Source organism: Prionailurus viverrinus, chromosome A2 (genome assembly GCF_022837055.1).
Source record: "Prionailurus viverrinus isolate Anna chromosome A2, UM_Priviv_1.0, whole genome shotgun sequence".
NCBI classification, from domain to species: Eukaryota; Metazoa; Chordata; class Mammalia; order Carnivora; family Felidae; genus Prionailurus; species Prionailurus viverrinus.
In genome coordinates, this window is record NC_062562.1 from 6,640,814 (window position 1) to 6,666,087 (window position 25,274).

The 25,274-nt window shown below is 47.6% G+C and overlaps 1 protein-coding gene across 6 annotated transcripts in view; it reads right to left on the minus strand.

The window, feature by feature from the left end:
• Positions 1-25,274, minus strand: part of DNMT1 (DNA methyltransferase 1) — a 47,016-nt gene that overhangs the window by 15,553 nt on the left and 6,189 nt on the right. For 5 of the 6 annotated variants that reach the window (XM_047843354.1, XM_047843362.1, XM_047843372.1 and 2 more), the window contains 20 exons: positions 21,727-21,763; positions 20,634-20,741; positions 20,221-20,440; positions 19,504-19,579; positions 17,915-17,990; positions 14,184-14,218; positions 13,722-13,806; positions 11,827-11,861; positions 10,729-10,813; positions 8,810-8,844; positions 8,250-8,331; positions 6,444-6,478; positions 6,068-6,113; positions 5,893-5,973; positions 5,700-5,809; positions 2,878-2,996; positions 2,506-2,598; positions 1,619-1,770; positions 1,272-1,459; positions 983-1,166 (listed from right to left, as the gene is read on the minus strand). In XM_047843354.1, the coding sequence (XP_047699310.1) occupies positions 983-1,166; positions 1,272-1,459; positions 1,619-1,770; positions 2,506-2,598; positions 2,878-2,996; positions 5,700-5,809; positions 5,893-5,973; positions 6,068-6,113; positions 6,444-6,478; positions 8,250-8,331; positions 8,810-8,844; positions 10,729-10,813; positions 11,827-11,861; positions 13,722-13,806; positions 14,184-14,218; positions 17,915-17,990; positions 19,504-19,579; positions 20,221-20,440; positions 20,634-20,741; positions 21,727-21,763 (1,882 nt within the window). Of the gene's footprint in view, positions 1-982; positions 1,167-1,271; positions 1,460-1,618; positions 1,771-2,505; positions 2,599-2,877; positions 2,997-5,699; positions 5,810-5,892; positions 5,974-6,067; positions 6,114-6,443; positions 6,479-8,249; positions 8,332-8,809; positions 8,845-10,728; positions 10,814-11,826; positions 11,862-13,721; positions 13,807-14,183; positions 14,219-17,914; positions 17,991-19,503; positions 19,580-20,220; positions 20,441-20,633; positions 20,742-21,726; positions 21,764-25,274 lie in introns of those variants that run through there. The other variant, XM_047843389.1, reaches the window with a different exon arrangement.

Below are 25,274 nucleotides of genomic sequence, written 5' to 3' on the forward strand. Positions count from 1 at the left end.
CTCTCAAAAACAAATATTTAAAAAATTTAAAAAAAATTATTTATTGATAGGGCGCCTGAGTGGCTCAGTTGGTTAAGCATCCGATTCTTGATATTGGCTCAGGTCTTGAGCTCAGGGTCATGAGTTCAAGCCCTGTGTTTGGCTCCATGCTGGGCATGGAACCTACTTAAAAAAAGAAAAAAAACTGCTAAAAGCATGCTAACCATCATCTGAGCTTTCAGCAAGCTATAATCACCGGTCACAGATCACCATAAATACAGTAAGTAAGTTTGAAATATTCCAAGAATTACTAAAACGTGATAGAGAGTCTCAAAGTGAGCAAATGCTGTTGGAAAAATGGCACCAATTGACTTGCTCGATGCAGGGTTGCCACAGACCTTCAGTTTGTTTAAAAAAATAAAAAACAAAACGAAAAACCCAGTATCTGCAAAGTGCAGTGAGACAAGATATGCCTGTAGCAGATACCAAAGTATCTCTTCTCTAGGTGACTGGAGAAATTAATCCCCCTAATACTGAGTGAAGTAAATCTAAAGAATTCCACAGGAAGAGAGGGCTTTTAAAAGCCCTCCAATCCATCCTGGACAGAGTCCCCACTGTCCTGGGAAAGTTACACCATGAGACGAGGCAGGCCTGCGGGGATGTCCTCCCCCTCGGAGAGGGCAGCACCTCTGTGGGGTAATCCCTTCCTCTGCACTCACACCGAGGCCTCTAGACAGTGCTATGCAGGTAGAGCGAATGCCACCCAGGCGGCCAGGCTAGTCAGTAACAGTGGATCAATAGCGCGGTGCCCAAGCACACCTCTTTCCACAGCTGTCCGGCCAATCTGCTTGTCCCATGAGGCATGCAATCCTCTCCCTCCCCGCCCCCGCCCCGATAACTTTCTCCCAGCTTCCATGTTAGGGGTCACATTTGAGCAGGGAGAGTCTCAGCCAGGAGAAAAGTTCTTCAGATTGCGCGGGGAGCCCGGCCCAGGTGAGGTTACCTCACAGACGCCACACCGTCGGCGTTTGAAGGCGTTCTCCTTGTCTTCTCGGTCATCCTTTTCGATTTGCTCTGCGAAGAAAGTGTCAAAGATCTGGTAGACCAGCTTGGTAGTGGTGGCTTTAGTGGGGCCTTTGTCCTTCTCTTTGGCAGAATGCCCGATGGTCTGACGTCTTTCAGCTCGCCTGGGACAGAGGTTTCCATCGTGTTAGCAGGCTGGGGAGGAGTGCACAGGACACTCTACCTTCTCTGGTCTCCGGTCTTCGGTTTTATGCCTGCTGCGTCCTTACCTTTTTCCTAGGGTGACCCCAGCCAACTTGATCAGGTCCCTCATGCAGGGGGTCAGAAAGATGGGCTGCTCGTCACTGTCCCCAGCCTCATCATAACTCTCTACTTGTTCTACCACAAACTGGGCGTGCCGAAGGAGAGAATCCTCTGTGAATCGATTCAGGTTGAGCACAGAAGGAGGAACAGTGGTCTTTAAGAAAAAGATCAGAAGTTTCTCTTAGGCTTAAGAAAAACCGTTCTAATCAAACTGAAAAGCGGTTTCTGATTTTAGACAGGAGTTTTCTAGCAACATCTGTGCCGCATGTAAATAGGCATGAATCTCGGGTTGCGGAGACCCTGAGCCCCTCACCTCGATCTTATTGATCAAGTCTTCATAGGTGGAGTCTGGGTTGCTCTGCAGGAACTCAACCACAATCTTACTTATGTAGATCTTCTCCTGCATCACACTAAACAGCGGCGCGTACTCTGGGTTGGGATCCATCAGAATGTATTCGGCAAAAGCTGAAGTAAACCGCAATTTTAAAAAGTGGTCTGAATCTGATGGCAGCTATGATGGCCAGAGGGCAGGGATGAGTCTACGAAGACTATGGGATAGTCTAAAAGTCATTCCATATGCACAAGTCAACAAAACGCAAAGGACATTCAGAGTTAACCCATTCAGAAGTGGCCTAAGACAGCTAGGGAACGGAGGAGCCTGGCTGGCTCAGTCGGTGGAACATGGGACTCTTGATCTCAGGGTTTTGAGTTCGAGCCCCACACTGGGTGCAAATATTACTTAAATAAAATCTTAAAGAAGGCAGCTAAAGGGGCGCCTGGCTGGCTCAACCAGTGGAGCACATGACTTGTGATCTCAGGGTCAGGAGTTTGAGCCCCACAGTGTGTAAGATAAACAAAAATTTTAAAAAAGGAAGAAGACAGCTAGAGAATGGGAGACTGGCCAAGTGGCCTTATTTGGGCTCCTCTCTTGTTTTTGGAATTCAGTCGGTGTTTGAGCTGTAAGAATAGGACTGGCACTTCTAACTGGAGGGCCAGCTGTAACCCCTACAAAAAAGTCATCCTGATGGCTTCGTAATGGAAACCATCCTAATGACATGGTTCCCAAATAGTCACAAGTTAGTCACGTGCCATTCACGGGAGGCTGAAACATCCCACCCAAGCCCAACCAAGCCCAGGGTAGGACAGGAACAAGGGCCCCTTTCCGATTCCATCACGGTCCACAACTGGCCACACACTTACAGGTGCTGAAGCCAATGAGCGCCTTTTCACCTCCGTCAAAGCCAGTGATCCACCATTCATTTATGGGGCCAAGATTTTTGCCATTAACACCACCTAGGAAAAAGAAAGTTTCCTGAAAAGAAATGGACTAAGAACTATGACTCCCATCAAACCCCAGAAGGGCCAGTGGCACTCTGAGTGCCCCCGAGGTGACTTCTCTTGTCAGCCAAACTGGGCAGTCCTCAGAGCCACCAGAGCAAGTTTGCTAATAGCTGTTCACAACAGTCTCAAGCCCTAACTTTAAGGGACAGTCGTTCCAACTGAATAGTGCTTTGCAGGTAAGCTTTGTTTTTAAGATCTTTGCCCAAACATAACCTGGAACGTTCCACTGACCTTCAAGAGACGGGTCATCATCGTAGATTGGTTTTGCTGAACCGGAAAAGAAGAGCTCAACGTTCTTCTCAATGAGACCAGTGTCGATCGGGCACAGGTGACCACGCTTACAGTACACGCTAGACAGGCGACAGACAGCAGTTACCAGCCGACCAGTGAAGGCAGGCAGAAGTACACAATCAAGCTCAGACCCAAGGTGACGAGACCACGTGCAAGTCCTAGACTCTTAACCTCCTCAGCTGTCAGAACACTTCATTGGCACAGTGTCCTCACCCAGTTTCTACCCAATTCTCCCACCTATGCATCAAGAGGATCTTGATGTCTGCAGACCTAGGCATCTACAAAGGTGACACCAAGAAATCAGGGAGTCTTACAGTGGGGTGACAGGAAACCTCACAAGGGAACAACGCACTACTGCGTCTTCCCTCGGCACACTGCTATCAGACAAGCACTGGCTTCTCAGACACATGCTGCTTACGGCTGTGGCCACCACCTCGATCTAGCTCCAAAATGCTTTTTCACTGCCCACAAAGAAAACCTTCTCTCCATTAACCAGTCACTACTTCCTATTGCATCCCCGCCCCTGGCAATCCCCACTCTGCTTTCTCTGCATTTACGCATTCAGTGTTTCATACATGCTTAATGTTATAGGAACTTCACCTTAATAAGAAGCACAGTAAGACCTATTACCTAACAGCATGAAAACAGATGTAAAGATATGGGAAGGACATACTTCCACCTCATTTGGAGGGTTAAATCTGGAGTTTGAGGGCATCCATCCACAGTCCTACCACCCAAATGTCAAACTTCAGAAGAACATGAAATCAGGGTGTGTATGTGTGTGTTGGGGGTGGGGGGGGGGGGGGGCTTTCTGCTTATGGAACCGCTCGTGTTGGCCTCAAAGAGCATCTTCCGGGCAAGAAGTACCATCCCGTGGTGCAAAGGCCCAGGCGGGCGACACAGAATCCGCAGGTCTTGAGAGCACCACCCCCCATCACATTCCCACAGCCTAGGCCCTTGGAAGCCAGAAATCCTCATCCTGAAACCGCACAGAACTTCAGAAATGCAAACACAGACACCCTGAACTGAAACCCCCACCATGTGCCAGGCATGGTGGACAGACACGAACATCCTGAATTGAAACCCCTACTACGTGTCAGGTATGGTAGATAGACACGGGTCATCTCTCTGCCCTCGGGACTTAAGTCCAGCGGGAAAGATGGACACATAGCCAGGGAGGGGAGGATATGGAGGACCCACAGAAGGGGAGGATACAGTGCCCAGCCCGGCAAGCTATCCACGACGACAGGGAGAAGTTCTAAGTCCTAGGCAGAGGCAGGACCCACTAGTTCACAAAATGGACCCTGCTCAAGACTGCTTTCACCTGCCACTTTCAGCCCAAGTACCAGAGGTAAACAGAGTCCTTAAATAACTCCGGCAGTCCGGCTACAATGACACTATCCCTGCGAAGCGTGTCCTTAGTGCCGCCTCCCCACCCTACGGGAAAGGGTCTACAGCAGACCCTCTCTCAAGGAGGAAGCCAAGAGACTCCCAAGCTCTGACATTCCTGACTACAGCAGCCCGGGCTCCAGCTGCTGCTCCTCTCCCGAGCCTCTGTCCTGAGACACGCAACAGGGCGGCACGAGGGCATGAGCATCAGCCGCATCAACACAGTAGATTTCACTTGCACCACCAGGCAGAGGTTGGGCCAGGCCCTGGGGGTCACTGGTAGGTGGACAGCATCTTGACACAGATCAGGATCCTGACGGTGTTCGATTCTAGAGGGGGATACAGCCAACCACCAACCACAGGGAGTATGAAGTGTGCTGCAGAAGAAACACACTGGGGATCTTGTCTCGGGGCAAGAGAACCCCTAACCTGCTGTAGGGCAGGGGTGTTAGGAAAGTGATGCCCACAACAGGTATGGTAGAAGAGATCCACCCCCACATTTTCCTCAGGGAGGGAAAAAGCACCTGCTAAAGCAGGTGAAAGAAACAGTGGGCGCATCCTGGAGCCAAGCCATTCCCCACGAAGAAATAAAGTGAAGCCGCAGAGTAACTGCAGCCCCAGCGAGGAGCAGAATGGGGCACAGGGTGCAGAACACGGGACTGCGTACTCACAGGCTTGTTTGAGCCTTGCCAAAGGCGCAGTCCAGACGCCAGGACCTTCAATCCAGAACCTCAAGGGCCACTGCCACAACCTGTGCAGCCCTGCTTGGTCTAGCCCCCTCCCGGGCCCTCTGCTCCCGCAACTCTGGCCACACCAGCCTCATCACTGAGTCCTGCACAGCCAACAGGAGCCCACCTCGGGGTCTCTGTACCTGCTGTTCCCTCCAGCTGGGGTGTCCTTCCCCAGCTGTCCCCTCGACTTACGCTCTATGCCACGAAGGGTTCTGCTCGAGTCACTTCCCTCTGTCCCAAACACACTCTCCCGGCCCCTCTCTGCTCACCATGCCTTTCGCATGTGCCGCGGTTACTACCACCTGACACGCAGAACTTAGCTTCTGCCCCCAGGAAAGCAGGGACCCACGGTGTTGTACCCATAACACCTAAGTCAGTACCTACCTAGCACATGGTTGGCCCTCATCTGGATCAATGAGCTTCAGGATGCGTACAGACTGAAGATTAGACGTGTACGGTTTTAACAACCCACACAGCGGAGATCTACTACACTCCCACCATCTTTGGGGCTCTGATCCAGGAGGCGTTAGGAACTTGAGAAAGGCTACGGGTCAAACGCTAAAGAACCTCAAGAGGACATCAAGAACTTCGGCGCCTTCAGGAAAGTGCTCTATTACAATGAAGCAGAAGCATATGCGTTACCTAAAGCAGGTCAGTTTGTGTTGGGGAAGGGCCTCATAACTCTCGAAGCCAGACTCGTTGGCATCGAAGATGGAGAGTCTCTCATTTGTCAACAGCTGTGGCTCATCCACCTGAGAGACAGCGACCGTTAGGCCGAGGCCGAGGCCGAGGCCGAGGCAGGAAAGAGAAGGCGGGAAGTAGAGCCGGAACTTACTGCGTCGGGGGGATGCTGTTCGTACTTCAGCTCGGCATCGTCCAGGTACTGCCCACACTGAACACACCGCAGAGGATTGGGCTGGGGGCACGAACACAAACAGCACTCAGAGGGCCGGCTCTGGGCAACCCCACCAGCGCCACAGCACCCGTTTTACTCCCAGTTGTGGGTTTACCTTGGAGGACACCACGGTTTTGGTTCGAGCCATTTTTTTCTCCGTTCTGAGAATAAAGCAGAACATAGTTTGTGTGTTTTTAATCCTATAGGAACATGTGAGAAGCTACCCAAGTTACACCTAATCTACTGACACAGGTGAGCACCAGCTGCTGCCTTGGAGGGAGAAGTGCCAGGTCCTCGGTGTCTCCGTACCACAAGGAGGGGACCTGCCTCACGCAGAATTGGAGCGTTTGGGTCCTGAGCTCACAGACTCCATAAGAAATAAAGCTAAGCTAAGGCTGCTCTAGCAATTCATTAAAACCCCTTCATCTTTTTTTCTAGAATGAGAATCTTAATATGATTCGCTTTGTACCAAGACAACAATAAGTGCTTACGGTTCTTTGGACGTAGTTTTGCGTCTCTTCTCTTCCTAAATGGAGAGAACAAAAGAGGGTACAAAAGTATTTTACATCTGGACAATGCTCCAGAATTTTATTTTTTACATTTTTTAAAATATTTATTTATTTTTGAGAGAGAGAGAGAGAGAGAGAGAGAGAGAGAGAGAGAGACCGAGCGCGAGCAAGGGAGGGGCAGAGAAGGAGACACAGAATCTGAAGCAGACTCCAGGCTCTAAGCTGTCAGCACAGAGCCTGACACGGGGCTCAAACTCACGGACCATGAGATCATGACCTGAGCCGAAGTCAGATGCTTAACTGACTGAGTCACCCAGGCGCACCAATGTTCCACAATTTTATATACACAGTTATCACAAAACCTAGTCAGAGGCAGAGAGGAAGAAAGTCAAGGGACCAGCGAGGTCCAAGCCATCTCCAGTGTCTAGAGTCTTCTATTCAAAATTCTTGTAACTAAAGACTTCCTTAAGAGACTCCTAACAAAAACCATTAAAAACAAAAATAAAGCTTAGCTTACCCGTACAAGCAGTAACTCAAGTCAAATAAAGAACTGATGAGGGGTCTGTGGACTGAATTAAGTCCCTCTAAAGTTCATGTTGAAGCCCTAACCCCGAATGTGGCTGTATTTGGAGAAGAGGCTTTTAAGGAGGTGACCAAGGTTCTAAGGGTGGCCCTAATCCAACAGGGCTGGTGTCCTCTTCAGAAGGGGAAGAGACACCAGGCTCCCTCTTCTCCCTCCACACTCACACAGGAAAGAGCCTGGGAGGACGCAGTGAGAAGGCAGCCGTCGGCAAGCCAGGAAGAAAGGCCTCACCAGGAACTAACCCTGGCGGCACTCTGATCTTGGACTCTGAATCTCCAGAACTGTGGAAAAATAAACGTCTGTTGTTTAAACCACCCAGAGTGCACCACTGGATTAGTCTACCATTAAAAAAAGAGGAAACTTCTTTCTGGAGTTATGTTCAGCGAGTGAAGGAATGAGAGAACTGTGGACTATCACCACTTCGCAGCTCCCAGTGAAACAGATTTAAGCAATGACTGTTACAAACATTAGGTAAGAAGCAGAGAGAAGCTTTACAATGGATGGATCAGTCTTAACACCATAAATAGACAACTGTGCCTTCCGGTGTGACATGACAGGAAGCACCTGGCACCCCCTCAGAGTCCACTGGGCAACAAAGGACCTGCATCTGGTCGAGCCCCCAGACCTAACCATCAGTCTGTAGGAGACAGGGCTGGAGAGAGGTTTAACTCAAGAGGGGTGCAACAACAAAACACCAGGACCCAGAAACTCTATGGGTAAGCCAGATCCCTTCATAAATTGCAAGGCAGATGAGGGGGTAAGACTCTGGAGGAGACAGGACAAATAGAAACCAAATTCACCGTATAGGCCTTGTTTGGGTCCTGATTCAGAGTCCCCGTTGTTTCTTTTTTCTAGGCAGGGAAATCTGAACAGACTAGACCTTTGACATTGTATTAATGATGACCTTGTGGGATATTTAAGAAGAGAGTCCTTTTATAGGAAGTTCTTCTGTAACTGTCTCAGTAATGTCAGGGATTTGTTCAGCATCACCCAGGGGTGAGGGAGGCTGGGAGAACAGGCAGGGACCGACTCAAACACTTGGCCATGAGCAGAGAGCTGTTGCAGGCCGATGAGAACACGAGGCCCTGCTGCCCTATTCGGCCTACTTCGGGGTATGCTCGAATGTCTCCAGAACAAAAAGTTTACTTAAAAAAAAAAGTCACTTTGGGATGTAGGAAACAAAGGATTAAAAAACAAGAGCTTACCTTTTCATCCTCATCTTTTTCTTCAGAAACTTGTGGTTTTACTCTTTCAGGTTCTTTTTCTTCAGGTCTCCGTTTGGCAGCTCTGTTAGGTAAATAAACATATGCCAAATCTTTGCTCAGAATAACCCTACTGCCAACTCACATCGAAAACAAAAACTAATGCCTCCATATTGAAAAGCAAAATATTCAGAATATATCTGGGCAAGATTCTTTCTTCCGATCCAATAAAGAAAGCCCCTTGTCACGGTGGCTCTAAAAGGAGCACTGATAAGTTGTTTGAACTCCAAAAGCAGCCTCCGTGACCCCTCCAACGCGGGCCAAGCGAGAAGTGCCGGGAGGGAAGGGACCCACAAGACGTGCAGGGGTGGCACGGCCACCCAAGTGGCAGAGGAGGCCCAGTTTAATTTCTTATCCAACCCCGCCCGAGCGGATCCAGTCTTCTGAGCGCATCAGCACCTCCGTGTAAACCTCTACATCAGCACCGATCTCTAGAATGGTAATTTCAGTAACGAAAATTACACAAAGCACAGCACAAAGGCACAAGCATTTCAACCACTTACAGATCTTTGGGTTGACTTCTGGGTCTCCTTTCATCCTGCGAGGGTGAAACAGGGGTGGAGAGAGATAGAGGGGAAAAGTTAGTTTCTGAGAAAAGACCAAGACCAAACTGAAAGTACCAGTTAATGATCACAGCACCGTGAAACTGGAGAACAGGAAAATCTACACAGGCCTACAGGGTACAGAGGAGACTTCACATTTTTAACTCCATTCCCTAACCCCCTACAAGCAAGAGTTGGCCGGGACTGGGCAGGCGGTTTCTATAAAGAGCTAGAAAACATTCTCAGATTTTGTAAGGCTCGTGGTCTGTGTCACAACTACTCAATCCCACCATTGTAACATAAAAGCAACCAGAGAAAACACAGAAGTGAAAAGGCACGACTGTGTTCCAAAAAAATTTATAAAAATGGGCAAAGGGCCAGATTTGGGCCATAATTTGCCAACTCTGTCCCAGGAAACCTCGTTGTAAAAGGGATTATACCCATGTACCTTAAGTTGGCCAAATGCCTATACTTCCATTTGTCATCTGGTCAGAGGTAAAGATGTCATATAGAAAGGTATCGGGACAGAAGGAAAAACAAGGACAAAACTTAGCAATCTAGCATGGAAAATTAAGAAATAAAAGAATTCCCAACTCCGTCACCAACTCCTTGTTATATATAAACAATCTAGTGTCTTGTCAGATTAAATAACTTTCTGATAAATTTATTGATCTAATCTTCATAGATTAACAAGTCTGTTAGGTTTATTAAAATAGGAGAGCCAGGGCGCCTGGGTGGCTCAGTCAGTTGGGCGTCCGACTTCGGCTCAGGTCATGATCTCACGCTCCGTGAGTTCGAGCCCCGCGTCGGGCTCTGTGCTGACAGCTCGGAGCCTGGAGCCCATTTCAGATTCTGTGTCTCCCTCTCTCTCTGCCCCTCCCCTGTTCATGCTCTGTCTCAAAAATAAATAAACGTAAAAAAAAAAAAAAAAATAGGAGAGCCAACAATATTAGAAAGGGTCAAATGTTTGATCCTTCCATCTCTTTCTACCATGAGGCAAGAGCTCCCGCCAGTTTGTGTCTGCAGAGAATGAGCGGTCTGACACCATCACTAGGATCTCTCCAGGGGGCCTGGCAGGGATTCCAGGCAAGTGCCGACAGCAAGATAACCAATATCTGGACAGAAAAGGTGAGAGACAGCTAAGATGGCAGAGCATGCTGGAAGTGACACCAAAAGGGTCAAACGCCACGGAACAAGAATGGATGCCTGTTGCCAGCCAGGTCAGAAGTAAGGAAGTGCATGACCCAGCAAGTCCGTGACCATGGGCTCCACCATCTAAATCTCAAGAGACAGAAGAACCACAGACAATCCTGGGATTACCCCAGTTGGACTTCTCTTAGACAGGGACCACACGGCTTATAGAGCTGGGGAGTCCCGTGCTGCGGCCCCCCAGTGCACGAACCTCCCCTCCCTGGAGTTCAGTCAGCAGGACCGCCCTGCAGATGACCTTGCCATCCTGCACTTGTACGAAGGCCCAGCCCCACTCCATGCATAAAGTTGCAGAGTTTAAATATGTTCACTTAGCTGAACGGGGGAGGCTGGCAGGACGGGGAGACCTAGACTCGGAACTTAGGAGGCTGGCAGAGCAACACAGGTGTGGCTGGCGCGTCCGAGGGGAGGATCAAGTGCAACCAAACGCGCACACACCTTCGTCAAGGTGCACACAGGCCCTGTCCACCGTTACAGGGAAGCAGACCACTGTACACACAGACATGAGACAACCACCAACCCCCATGAGGGGCATTAGGGAACTTTCCCAGAGTCGCCCTGTGGGGAGGTAGGGCTGGATTTGAACCCAGAGCCCTGCCCCACACCATGTGTCCCGACCAAATGGGAATAGAAGAAAAGCGGAATCTAAGAAGCAAAGATTCAGTCTTTACCCTCTCGTCTCCTTCATCCGTTTCGGCCTGCACTCCTGTTCTTCCTTCTCGGTCCAGCTCCTCCTTCGACTTCAGTTTAGGTGTTCTGTCACACAAAACCGGACACATCCACGCGATCAGCTTGGGGAGGCGGATACCACGCAAGCACCCCCAGTGATGGCTTACGGTCTCCTCCCCGGACCCAGAGCATGGACTGCCTTTCCCAGCTGAAGGGCAAGTCTTCCCTATAGGAAGCCCGAAAGCCATTTATGACTTCAGAACTTATGATCTTCAGAGATGCCATCAACATTTCATATAAATGAAACAAACAGCTTAAATGAACAGTTTAAAACAAAATAACCTCCACCCCCCGCCCACACACACACAAATAGGACTCCATCGATTTCCTGTAACCTGATGGGAATTCTGCCCACAGAGGCAGAAGGCAAGTGTCTGGCCCAGAGGTGAACCCCGTGTGGGTTCACGACAGCCGGTCGGATGTGTGACCTGCATCAGTAACCGTGGAAAGCCGACTAGCCACACAGGATCTTCACTTCCGGGCTCTGCCCCTCCGTTTGGGTGCTCTACCCACCCCTAGACAGAGGCCCGGTCTCGACATTTCCTCCAGCCAACTGGATGTCAACAGAGACTTGAAATGCTCTTGACCTCTGCCCTCGCACTCCGCCACCGCCACAAAAGCACACCCGGGCCGGCCAGGTCGTCCCCATCATCTCCACCAAGCCTGGCCAAGATCAGTCAACAGACACCAGGAGGCAGACTTGCAAGCTCAGTAAATGAGGTCTTAAGTCACTGAGCTTCGGCAACCATAATTACCCGGCATCCTCACGGCCAACGGGGGAGGAATGCAGCAGCTCATTTGATGCCCTTTCTCACCACCTCACAAACTACGTGTTGAATGACCACCACTGAGGAAGGGCCTCTGGTCAAGATCAGCTGAGCTCAGCCTTCACTCCGGTACTCCGACCTTCCCCAAGTGGAACCACCCACACACATATAACTTACATACTTAATGCTCTGCCTAACCCGTTATTTTTACCAGAACACTTATTTTAACGACTTTCACACTAGGAAGTACAAAGGCATGTTAACTATACTTACGGTTCTTTGGTTTGACTTCTGAGCCTCTTTTCTTCCTAAGAAGGGGGGTAAAAAAGAAACTAGTTAATTTTCCCCCATTTAGCCCTGATCTTTCCATTGTTCTGTGGAAACAATACCTAAACTGATCCTACAGTCTAGCTGGTGGGAGTAAATACGATCTATCTTCAAGATAGCAAGGTTTTTTGTTTTTTTTTTTGGGGGGGGGGGGTGGTAAGTAAGCAGGAAGTTGCAGGATCTAAGAGTTCTGTAATCTAAGTGCTTTGCCCCCAAACCCCTCTATCACACGTCATGAGTACGTGTGGACGACCTCACAGACAACTGGCTAACAGAACCAGGAATCTATAATAAAAGCATGAAACAGGATGGCCCACTCTCAACAAGTGCTCCGCCTCAAACACTGATGACGATCGTTCTGAACCCAAGTTTAAAAGAGCTAAACACACCTTTGTGGAAAAGGTCCGAGTGAATTCGGCCCCAAACTCCACATTTTGTGAAGAGACCACAAGGGTTAGTGATGTTAAGAGAAGAAACACACTGAAGACCCATCTACTGCAAGAAGAGGTACTGGGAGTCTGACCACAGGCAAGGAATTTCAATCCTGCCCAACGTGCCCTGAGGGTAGTTGAGCAAGCCCACTAGAACTGCCTGTTCCCAAATGAGCTGGACTATAACTGCTATCTAACTAGTATTAGGGTAGGAGAGGTGATCAATTGAAGGCTAGCTTTATACCAAATGGTTCTTCAAGAATGGTCACTCACTTAGTTGATCCCCAACTAGAGCAATAACAGACACCCATCCTTTACCCTCCATCCAAGTTTGTAAGAAACTTCTACATATTTTGAGAGAGAGAGAGAGAGAGAGAGAGAGAGAGAGAGAGAGAGGCACATGCATGCGGGGGAGGGACAGAGAGAGAGGGAGAGAATCTTAAGCAGGCTCCATGCTCAGCACAGAGCCCAACTTGGGGTTCAGTCTCATGAACCATGAGATCATGACCTGAGCTGAATTCAGGAGTCAGACACTGAACCACCTGAACCAGCCAGACGCCCCAAAACAGGACCCAATGTTGCCCTGTCGCCGGTGGCTGCCCAACGTTAGCCTTTCTGTCATATAGGACAACACTGCCCAATGGTAAGCTTCCCATTATCAAACCCCCATTCCCTCCCCTATCCTCTCCTCGAGGGGGTTCAGGTGGCACATCGGTCTTTCACAGAACCTTAAATTCGGATTGTACAAAGAAACTGGAGGTCCGAGGAAGACCTGGGGAGATCTGGTCTGATCGCCATGAAGAATGCAACTTTAGGGGCACCTGGGTGACTCGGTTGGCTGAGTGGCTGATTCTTGATTTCAGGTCAGGTCATAATCTCACAGCTGGGGAGATCAAGCCCCACGTGGGCTCTGTGCTGACAGCGTGGAACCTGATTGGGATTCTCTCTCTGTCCCTCCCCTGCTCGCATGCTTGCTCTCTTTCAAAATAAATAAACTTAAAAAAAAAAAAAAAAGAATGCAACTTTATATCTGGATGATGCCATAGAATTTCAGCACCCCTTGTGTTTGAAAGTCAGATTCCCACAAAGACTTGGTGAGCAAGGGAGGCAGATGGGCAGGGGCACAGACTGAAGTTCTGTCACTGATGGAATAGCAGCAGAAGGTCCAGCTGCTCCCCAAGCCTAACGCAGTGTCCTTATCACGAAAGCCACACAACCCCCCTTCTGGGTAGAGAATCACAGAAAAAGAAGTCTGGAAAGCATTTTGGCTAAAGTCAAGGTCATTTTGATCAGGAGACAAAGTCCTTTTGTTCCTACACGTGGCCCCCCTCCCGGTGACCCCTTTCCTGAAACCGAACGGGGACTCCAAGTAAAGTACAATGGACAAACTCGGATGTGACCAGGCTTTACTTTTTCGTCTCTTTCCTCCTCTTCTTCCATGTGTGTTCCAGGTCCTACTCTCTCCGGTTCTTCTGCAGGGAGCGGTCTAGCAACTCTGTCAAGCAAAGTAACACACACCCCAAGGGTGACTTTCCCCAACCCCTCCCCTGCCAGCAGTTTTCCTAAGGTCCTCCTCTTCCTACCCCAGAGAGCAATCTCCATCTCAGAGGCCCTGAAAGGCACATACTACTTTAATATTTAATCAGACCTTTAAATCTGGTTCTGACAACGGCCGGTTCCCCTCAATTCATTCTTTGCAATGAGAATTCTACATGAATTAAAGTCTAATAATCTGACCCCAAATTCAGCATTCTTGAGCCATCTATGGTCGCCACGGCAACTCACAATAAAGCTCTTTAAAACTTTGCAGAAAAGTAATTTCGGTAATGAAGATTGCACATTGTACAGAACAGGTATATTAATCGTTCTTACTGTTCTCTGGATGTAACTCTCCGCCTCTTTTCCTCCTGTGTGGAGAGAAGGAAGACAAGAACATTCATTTCAAAGAAGATCAACATGAAAAGCATGAGTGACAGTATTAAATACATTTGGCACAGTTAAAAATGGGGGGGGGGGGGCCTGGGTTTAAGGAAAAGATCTGGGGAATCAGCATCAGTCTGGTAGTGCCGTCCCACTACCCTCAAAACGAAGGAGGCCCAGGAGTTGGCCCAGCACATGCCCGCGTACCAGAGGTTTCCAGTGACGCTCTATAAAAGAATCAAAGATCCTCCACCCCCAGTCAGGAAGTCTTTAATATTAGGAAAAAACAAAATAGTAATTTGGGATTCACAGCAGGAAGTGAGGACACTAGCTCTTCCCGGACGAACACCCTGGTGTACCATTTCACACCGTCTGCCGTCTCCAGGGTATCTACGTGTATTTAAGAGGGATAGATCTATTGCAGTGACGAAACAGATCTGGATCCTGTTTGGGGTAGAGGTGACAAGACTCCATACACGTGAGTGCATATACACACATGCGAAAACTGGTAAAATCTGAATAAAGTCTAGATTGTACAGCGAGGTCACTTTCCTGGTTTTGCTGAGGTATTACAGTTCTAGATGTTACCATTGGAGAAATTTAGGGAAGTACACAGAACCTTGTTGTATTCTATTATAAGCAACACATACACAAAAATCTGTGGTATATGTAGGTGCAGATGGAAAACTCTGCCTCCAGGCTGCCTTCAGACTGGATCTACACCAGCTCTTCCCTGAGTCTCCAGCCTGTTGGCCTGTCCTGCATGCTTTAGTCTTGCCAGCCTTAACCGCAGGAGCCAAGTTTAAAATTAATCTTACACATACATCTTGTTTCTCTAGAGAACTCTAATGGTAGATTTCATACTAAGTCTCTTTCTCGCTCTCTCTCAGACAACATAGAGGAAACTAATAAATCCTTGCCTCTTCCCCGCTCTGGAAGGTCAGGAGGAAGGGAGATCTATGCACCAAACATCCTTTTATACTATTTAGAAGTTTTACTAAATGCTTGTAATACCCATTTTTAAAACATAATAAGTTCTCGTAACTTTATTTTTTTTTAATTATTTTTTTTCTTTTAATGTTTATTTATTTTTGAGACAGAGAGAGACAGAGCATGAATGGGGGAGGGTCAGAGAGAGAGGGAGACACAGAATCGGAAACAGGCTCCAGGCTCCGAGCCGCCAGCCCAGAGCCTGACACGGGGCTCGAACTCACGAACCATGAGATCGTGACCTGAGCTGAAGTCAGATGCTCAACCGACTGAGCCACCCAGGCGCCCCAAGTTCTCGTAACTTTAAATGGACTAAAAAAGATGATCCCTGTATGAGGACTTATGTGACAAAACTATCTGACACTGCTGGCTGGATACACCAAGTCTTATCTAGCATATTGCGACAATGTTTTTACAAGCCTTCATAAACAAAGCCTCCCAGGCCTCACACAAACTGCCAGTGAAATGGTAGGTTTCTTGAAAAGCCAGATGAAAAGGCTACACAAGCCTTCTAAAAGGTTAGGGTGCAAGAAACCACTCTAAAACAGGTGCATGTGGAAGAGAGCTATTGATATTACAAGAGCAAGCCTGTTTTGTCTGTAATGCTTTCTCCTAAGAGACAAGAGACTTGGCCACTGATCTGAACACATGGTTCCCTCTGTACCTCAGTTTCCCACTTAAAAGCAGGTAACCTAAACTTAACTATAGACATCAGAATAAAGGTCATGGACAGTAACATGTGGTTTCTAAAAACAGAATCCATGGGTCTTACAATAGGTTGTCAAGCCTACCTCAAGGAGAGTGGTAGCCCGGTGACACTTGACACCCCTTAGCCCAGTGCTTCTCAGCCAGAGTAATTTTACCCCTCCCCCCAAGTTGGAAGTGTCTGACGATGATTTTTGGTGGTGACAACTGAGAGGGGAGAGGGGGATTACTACTGGTATCTAGTGAGTAGAGGTCGGGACGCCGCTACATGCGATAAACCACAGGACCTCCCCACCGCCTCCACAGCAAAGGATTATCTAGCCCCAAAAGTCAATAATGCCACGGCTGCTCTATCAGTAGCAGTAAGGCATTTACTACCCACACATAAACCTATAGACTTCCCTTCAACGTACATAGCTAATCCTGCAGCAAAATCAAAAAGAAAATTGATGTGCGACCATCTGGTATTATCTAGGTTTGGGCCTCAAGTCACAAGGGAAAGCACCATCACAGACTAACATCTTCTGTATCACAGACCTTCAGTAAGCCACTGGTTTTCTAACCTATGAGGTCTAAGTAGCATTATTACACTACATACAGCAACTCTAATGCTCTGCTGTTAGACACGTTAGATGTGGAAAAGGAGCTAAGGATGACAGAAGCAAATGCTTTAAACATGTCACAGCTGGGGGTGCCTGGGTGGCTCGGTCAGTTAAGCGCCAGACTCTGGATTTTGGCTCAGGTCATGATCTCACAGCTTGTCAGATCGAGCCCCACATTGGGCTCTGCGCTGATAACACAGAGCCTGCTTGGGATTCTCGCTCTCTCCTGCTCTCTACCCCCTCCCTGCTCTCAGTCTCTCAAAATTAATTAATTAATTAATTAAAGTTTCGGGGGTACCTGGATGACTCAGTTGGTTAAACATCCGACTCTTGAGCTTGGCTCCAGGTCATGATCTCATGGTTCGTGAGTTCAACCTCTGCATCGGGCTCTACGCTGACAGTGCAGAGCCTGCTTGGGATTCCCTCTCCCCCCTCACTCTCTGCCCTCCTTCACTCTCTCTCTCTCTCTCTCTCAAAAATAAACATTTGGGGCACCTAGGTGGCTCACTTGGTTAAGCATCCAACTCTTGGTTTCAGCTCAAGTCATGATCTCATGGTTCATGGATTCAAGCCCCAAGTCAGGCTCCACAGCAGGCAGCGCATATCCTGCTTAGGATTCTCTCTCTTTCTCTCTGCTCCTACCCGGCTCACACTTTCTGTCTCTCTCAAAAATAAATAAACTTAAGGAAAATAAGTAGCACCTGAGTGGCTCAGTTGGTTGGGTGTCCGACTCTTGATTTTAGCTAGGGTCATGGTCTTGTGGTTTGTGAGTTCGAGCCCCGTGTCAGGCTGTTCTGGCAGTGCAGAGCCTGCTTGGGATTCTCTCTATGCCCCTCCCCTGCTCGCTCTCGCTCTCTCTCTCTCTCTCAAAATAAAGAAAACTTTAAAAAAAAATACATTTTTTTAAAAAAGCTTTAAAAAATAAACAGGGGCGCCTGGGTTGCTCAGTCGGTTGAGCATCTGACTCTTGGTTTCAGCTCAGGTCATGATCTCACGGTTCCTGGGTTCGAGCCCGCATCAGGCTCTGCGTGGACAACATGCAGCCTGCTTGGGATTCACTTTCTCCTCTCCATCTCTCTCAAAATAAATAAGCCCAAAGAATAAAATGTCACAGTTGATGGCCAATCTTATCAGCTAGAGAAGTAAGAAAGCAGACATAGGAAGTAACAGATTCTGAAGTTATGGGGCTGCCTTGTGAGTAGCAGGGGCCTGTGGAGCCCTCAGGCCTAACTGACATACTTCATACTACCCGGGTCCAGGGACAGAAGGTCCTAACACCTTCTTGGTCACTTCAAGTCCATTTAGATAGGTCAAGTGTAAAGTCAGGGCTACCAGCAAAATACCAAAAGAAGACAGAGTGAAGAAACTTGATAATGTCAGCCCTACCTGGTCTTTTTCTTCCTCAACATGATCATCCGATTTCGCTTTTTCACGCTCTTCCTCAGGTTTCCGTTTGGCAGGGCTGACACAAACAGGAAAGCCGACCGTTAGCTTCGCCAGACCCCAGACCTCTACCAGGCATGAGAGGACTTGTATTCCTCCCTACCAAAGGCGGCCTCTTTAAGACAGACTCAGGGCATGGGTGCCTTCTTCCCTCCAAGGAAATGCCCTCACTGCCAGGATATCGAAAGAGGCTTTAACTCTTGAGTGACGGGTTAGAAGCGCACCACTTTGCAAACCTAAGAAATCATGGAGCTAGACATCGATCAACAGCCGCTGGCATCACAGAAGAGACATCACATGCCTCTGATGGAAAGACGGCACCATCTGTGAAGAAGTCTCAGAAAATGATAGAGCTGGAATCTGATCCAACTTCTAAACCTAACTACCAGTTTACGAGAAACAAGACAAGGAAGACATTAACCACCAAAGGATGCAGTCAGCGAGACCTAGAAACTCTATTGGACAAGTGAACTAATTTCTTCAAATAAATGGCAAGAAAAAAGGAATCTATAATTTGAAGGGCTTCAAAACAAATCAAGTAAACACAATTTGCCACACATGGGAAAATACAAACACTGGTTACATACTTGATAGTAAGGAATTGTTATGCTTTATAAAGTATGAAAATATTAGAGTTAGTCTTTTTAAAAAGATAAAACATGTTTGCTAAACATTAGTAATTCTAGAAAAATATGAATAAAAGGTTAAAAAAATATTTTATCATCTAGAAATCTACATTTCTGAGATGGGTTTCAAATGACATCTGAGGGGGTGCCTGGGTGGCTCATTCAGTTAAGCGTCTGACTTCGGCCCAAGTCATGATCTCACAGTTCATGAGTTCAAGCCCCGCATTGGGCTCTGTGCTGACAGCTCAGAGCCTGAGGCCTACTTCGGATTCTGTCTCTCTTCCTCTCTCTCTCTGCACCTCCCCCACTCGTGCTCTGTCTCTCTCACTCTCAAAAATCAATAAACATTAAAAAAAAAATTCAAAGGACATATCTGAGATGGGTTTCAAAGCAATCCAGTTGGGGGAGAGTTTACAGGGGTACAGACGAAAAGATGGCCAGCTGGTAACTATGGCCACTGGGGGACAGGTACTTGGTGTTCATTTTACTGTCCTGGCTAGTTTTGTGTATATTTGAAGGTTCCTATAAGAGTAAGTAGACAGGAGATCTTGAGAAATGCTCTTCGTGAATATTTAATAAAAAAAACTGCAAGATGAAAACCTATGCAATGTGGAAGTCAGAATTGCTAAATTAGGGGCACCTGGGTGGCTCAATCAGCTAAGTGTCCAACTCTCGATTTTGGTTCGGGTCATAATCTCATTGAGCCTCACATCAGGCTCTGCAGACAGCATGGAGCCTGCTCAGGATTCTCGCTCTCCCTCTCTCACTCTGCCCCTCCCCCACTGTCTCTAAATAAAACTTAAAAAAAAAAAAAAAAATTGCTACATTATACCCTAATTCCATTCCTGTTTTACCAGAAACAGTTGGCCCCAAGAAAAGGTGGTGGTCGATTCATTATATACTGACCCCCTTGAGAAATGAGATAGGATGGTGGTCTGCCTGGTAGTTTGCCTTGTAATCCTGGGGCTAGATGAAACTTCAGCTGTTTAAAGAAAAAAGAAACAAAAAAAGCCACTATGAATAAAAAAGTTCACAGAAAAGGTGCAGTTCTTTGGCATTACCAAGATAGCACAGAGAATCAGGTTCTGAAGATTAAGTACCCTTCTCTTGTTCTAACCAGGAACAGTCTTGATAAAGGTAGCAATTAGCACCTGCCAGTTTGCTGAGCCATGTTACTGGAGCTCTTATTGGAGGGGCCAAACCCTGAACCAGACAAGGAAACAAACTCTCAGATCATCAAAAGATAAAGTGGCCAAGAACCCAACCTGCACTCAAGTCCCATGCTCTTTGAGTTTTAAAAATTCCAGAAGAGTTACTTTGACTACAAATTGGGAAGGAGTCTATACATTTAGCTTCAATAGGCATAGAACTTAGAAACAATAAGTATTAATAACTCCTGTTACCTTATACAGCATAAGTGTAGCTGTTTTGGGATCTAATGCTCGATATTTGGTTACAGAAACAAATCTGAAGAAGTACAGCATATACATCTAAGCTAGTTAGGAAGTATAGACAAGAAACAAACGAGGAAGTACCACCCCAGGGGACCTATGGCTCCAAGTCTGGTACCGTGTAAGGGGACAGCCAGTCTCCACCAAGATGAAAGGAGTCAAGGGGTCTTACACTTTGTCTCTCCGTCCGATTTGCTTCTTCTGGGTGTGTAAAGTTTGGAAACAGGTTTGGGGGATTTGTTTTCCTCTGCCATTCCCACTCTGCGGTCCTCACCACTTGTCTGGCTCCCGTTTTCTAGACATCCATTCACTTCCCGACTGAGAGCATGAGCTCCATTCTCCAAGGATAAATCTTTATTTAAAAGGGATTTGACTTTAGCCAGGTAGCCCTCCTATAGCAGGAAAGGATAATTTAAGTAGCAGTGAATGCAAACACGTGGCAATAAGAGAATAAGGAAACACGCATTTCCTTTATAACTATTGGGTAACAGGGAGAGCCGGGGAGGATTCTGCCTCCCTGGTCACACAGGAGTTAACACGGGAGGGGATGTTTCCTAGACGCCAGGATGTCAAGAAGTGACTTACCTCTGATAATTCTTCTTTATGTAATTTGGTTTCCAAGTCACATAACTGATTCTTTATTTCTGTTTGCAGAAATTCATGCAAGAGATTCAATTTCTCCTTCACACATTCCTAAGGAAGGAATATAGGTTTAGATGTCCTCAAACTCTCGAGTTACTAATTAATGGACTAATACACAGATAATTAAGCTGCCTGATCACAAAATAACCGAATGGCAGGCAATGCTGATTCAGCCTTAAAAAACTGAATATTCACAAGACACGTTTGTGATGGTACAATGTGATCTTAACAAATGTATCTCCAGAGTGGTGAAAAACGAAAGGCTAGATGTGGGACAGAGACCTAGAACAGTGTTGTAGGAAAAACTGCGCTTTTGAGGAATAAGACCAGGATAAGTTACAATTCAGAACTGATGGTGTGGAACCTAGACTGGGAAACTTGTCAATGAGTTACCAAAAATGAACCAAATTAGCAGCACATTAAGAATAATATCTAAGGGCGCCTGGGTGGCTCAGTCGGTGAAGCGTCCGACTTCAGCTCAGGTCATGATCTCGCGGTTCATGAACTCAAGCCCCGCATCGGGCTCTGTGCTGACAGCTCAGAGCCTGGAGCCTGTTTCAGATTCTGTGTCTCCCTCTCTCTCTGACCCTCCCCCATTCACGCTCTGTCTCTCTCTGTCTCAAAAATAAATAAACGTTAAAAAAAAATTTTAAGAAAAAGAATATTTAGGTTATCCTTGAAACTATGGGGATAAGCCAACTCCAACTTAAACTTTTTATGAGCCACAGGGGCACCTGGGTGGCTCATTCAGTTGAGTGTCTGACTTTGGCTCAGGTCATGATCTCCTGGTTCAGGAGTTCAAGCCCCACATCAAGCTCTGTGCTGACAGCTCAGAGCCTGGAGCCCGTTTTGGATTCTCTGTCTCTGTCTGTCTGTCCCTCTCCCACTTGGGTGCTCTTGCGTGCACGCTCTCTCTCTGTCTCTCTCTCTCTCTCTCTCTCTCAAAAACAAACGTACGTGAAAAAAAAAAATGCTTGAGCCACAAAGTGTCCATCAAATAATCACATTTGGTAATAAAATTTAAGGTGGGGATTACCTTTTCTGTAAGGCTATCTCTTTCCAAATCTTTGAGCCTGTGGGAAGAAAACAGGGGAGAAAGAAAGGCTGTTAAGCAACTTTGTTTACTTTAAGAATACCACAGTTTTAAAGAACTTTGGAACTAAACTGGATATACATGAGTGTTAGAAAATATATATATACGTGGTGGTTTTCTCCTCCTCCTGAGGTCCTCAAGTCCTGCTAGAATGCCTACAAAGTCATTAAGAAGGCACATGCAACCTGAAGGAGGTCCCCCTCTTTAGTTTTTCAGTTTTTCTTCTTCACTTTTTCTGAAGCTGAGGGGCTAGAGGAGTTTGAGAGAACAGGTGCTATTTCCAAAGGAACTGGGACAGTGGAAGCAGCCCGCACAGTTGGGGTCCTCCTGTTCACTGACTTACAGGTGGTCTCCCTCCAGTTCTTCTGGCAAGACCCCAAGGAAGGGCACACCACAGGGTGGCCAGCGTTGGAGTGAGTAGACCAAGGCCACAAGATGCTGTGGGGAACAGCCAGCTAACATTCCCAAAGGCTGGGGGGATGTGGGGAGGGGGGGTAGGCAGCATTCTAATGAGGAACGTAAGCATTGGGGAAGTAAAGGCATCTGGGGCAGCAGGGGCGCCCACACTCAGGGGCAACAGATGGGAGTGAGAAGACTGGCTGGCACCTCACCAAAGATCTCTCCGTTTCGAGTGACTGTACCTAATCTCTTAGGAGTGCACACTGGTCAGGAGTTTGGCTGGAAAAGCACAACCTGATTTGATTATTGAGGATTAGCGTCTTGCCTTTTTTTTTTTTGGGGGGGGGGGCGGGGGGCAGTGGCAGGAGAGAAGAGGAAAGGAGCAAGAGCAGAAGACACCAAGGAAAGAGAGAGGAAGAAACAAGCTGTGGTTCCTAGCCCGGGTGCCAGCTGTAGACATGGGAGGAGAACAGGTCTAACCAGCTTGGTTAGCATCTGTCACTGGAGAAGAAGTACCCTGTGCAGGGACCAGGCCTTCATCATCTCTGAACCCTCCCACTCAGCACCTGTACAGATGGCATAACCCGTTATCTATCACCGGCTGAAAGGGCAAGAACAGGGCTCTCCCAGGCTGGTTTTTCCAAGGGCAAGTGTGAGCAGCAAAACCAGGAAGGCAAGCAACAGGCTTTGCTGGACTAAGGTCATACAGTGGCTGCTCCAAGTGCATGTGGACCTCGCCTCTAGCTTTGATCCCCAACACATCTATGGGTCCCTGTTATGCCAAGCCCTATTCCAGGCAGTGAGTTGGGTAACTGGATGCAGGGACTGCTGGGCAGGGACCTCCTGACCTGGGTGGGTCAGGAAAGGTCTTTCTATAGTATAGACAAGACTGACTGCAGATATGGTGACAGTATATACTATATATATTATACACACACACACACACACACACACACACACACACACACACACTCCTTGCATGTAACCCCTTCCAGGCCAAGTCATTCTACTTTCTTTTTTTTTTTAATATGAAATTTATTGTCAAATTGGTTTCCATACAACACCCAGTGCTCATCCCAACAGGTGCCCTCCTCAATGCCCATCACCCACCCTTCCCTCCCTCTCACCCCCCATCAACCCTCAGTTTATTCTCCGTTTTTAAGAGTCTCTTATGGTTTGGCTCTCTCCCTCTCTAACTTTTTTTTTTTTTTAACATTTATTTATTTTTGAGACAGAGAGAGACAGAGCATGATCGGGGGAGGGTCAGAGGGAGGGAGACAGAATCTGAAACAGGCTCCAGGCTCTGAGCTGTCAGCACAGAGCCCGACGCGGAGCTCGAACTCACAGACCGCGAGATCATGACCTGAGCCAAAGTCAGCTGCTTAACCGACTGAGCCACCCAGGCGCCCCTCTAACTTTTTTTTTTCCTTCCCCTCCCCCATGGTCTTCTGTTAGGTTTCTCAGGATCCACATAAAAGTGAAAACGCATGGTATCTGTCTTTCTCTGTATGACTTATTTCACTTAGCATAACACTCTCCAGTTCCATCCATGTTGCTACAAAAGGCCATAATCCGGCGCCTGGGTGGCGCAGTCGGTTAAGCGTCCGACTTCAGCCAGGTCACGATCTCGCGGTCCGTGAGTTCGAGCCCCGCGTCTGGCTCTGGGCTGATGGCTCAGAGCCTGGAGCGTGTTTCCGATTCTGTGTCTCCCTCTCTCTGCCCCTCCCCCGTTCATGCTCTGTCTCTCTCTGTCCCAAAAATAAATAAACGTTGAAAAAAAAAAATTTAAAAAAATAAAAAAATAAAAAAAACAAAAGGCCATAATCCATTCTTTCTGATTGCCAAGTAGTATTCCATTATGCATAGAAACCACAATTTCTTTATCCATTCATCAGTTGATGGACATTTAGGCTCTTTCCATCATTTGGCTATTGTTGAAAGTGCTGCTATAAACATTGGGGTACAAGTGCCCCTATGCATCAGCACTCCTGTATCCCTTGGGTAAATTCCTACAGTGCTATTGCTGGGTCATAGGGTAGATCTTAAAAATTTTTAATTTTTTGAGGAACCTCCACACTGTTTTCCAGAGTGGCTGTACCAGTTTGCATTCCCAAGTCATTCCACTTTCAAAGTAACCCAGGTTCTGGGAGAGCCAGATGAGAATAGCTACACGACTCTGTATGCACAGCCAGAGGTACACATCCCGCTACAGGAATGGAACATTGGACTTCCCAGTCATCCCACTCACAAAACTGTGGCAACACACAGCCCCTTGATCCTCAAGTCAGGCATTAAGAGCAATGCTCAGCTGCCTGTGAAGCCCATCAAAGTACCCTCTTCACCAATGCTGACAACCCCTACATCTGGGCACGAGACAGATCTGTGGGTCTAAATGCTGTTGACCTCTCCTATGAACTGGGATTGTCTAGCTTGGCAGAGAAAAACCAAAAAATCTTCAGAATACCAAAAATGTCATGCCCTGCGAAGACTGGATTTAACCTGTGTCTGGCCCCAGACAGGAAGGTTAAGAGCCCAGGGCAGGCACTGAGGAGCCAGAGTGGGGCAAGGAGGAAGCTGGTCAGCGCACCGCCCCTGACACCCAGACTGCCACCGGAGAGTCCATCCCTTCCCCGGCAAAACCGATGACGCCACCACACATCTGCTTTACATTCAGGGCCAGGAGGATCAGAAAGACGTGAAGGACCAGGTAGAATACTCAGAACGGCAGCCATGTTATGAGATAAAACTTTAGGTCCCTTCCAGCCCAAGATCCCATGATTCATTTCTAGTTGCTTCCCTCATGCAGTAGTCCTAGAAGGGAAATAAAAACATATCCGGGTCCCTGGGTGGCTCAGTCAGCTAAGCGTCCAGCTATTGACTTTGGTTCAGGTTGTGATCTCACGGTTCAGGAGATCGAGCCCCACGTCGGGCTCCACACTGACAGAGTGGAACCTGCTTGAGACTTTCTCTCTCCCTCTCTCTCTGTCCTTCCCCTGCTTGCACAAGCACAGTCGTAAATAAATAAATACATTTTTAAAATGTATATCAACAACTGAAGGAATAAAGCAAATACAGTTCCGAGGGCTTCTGAA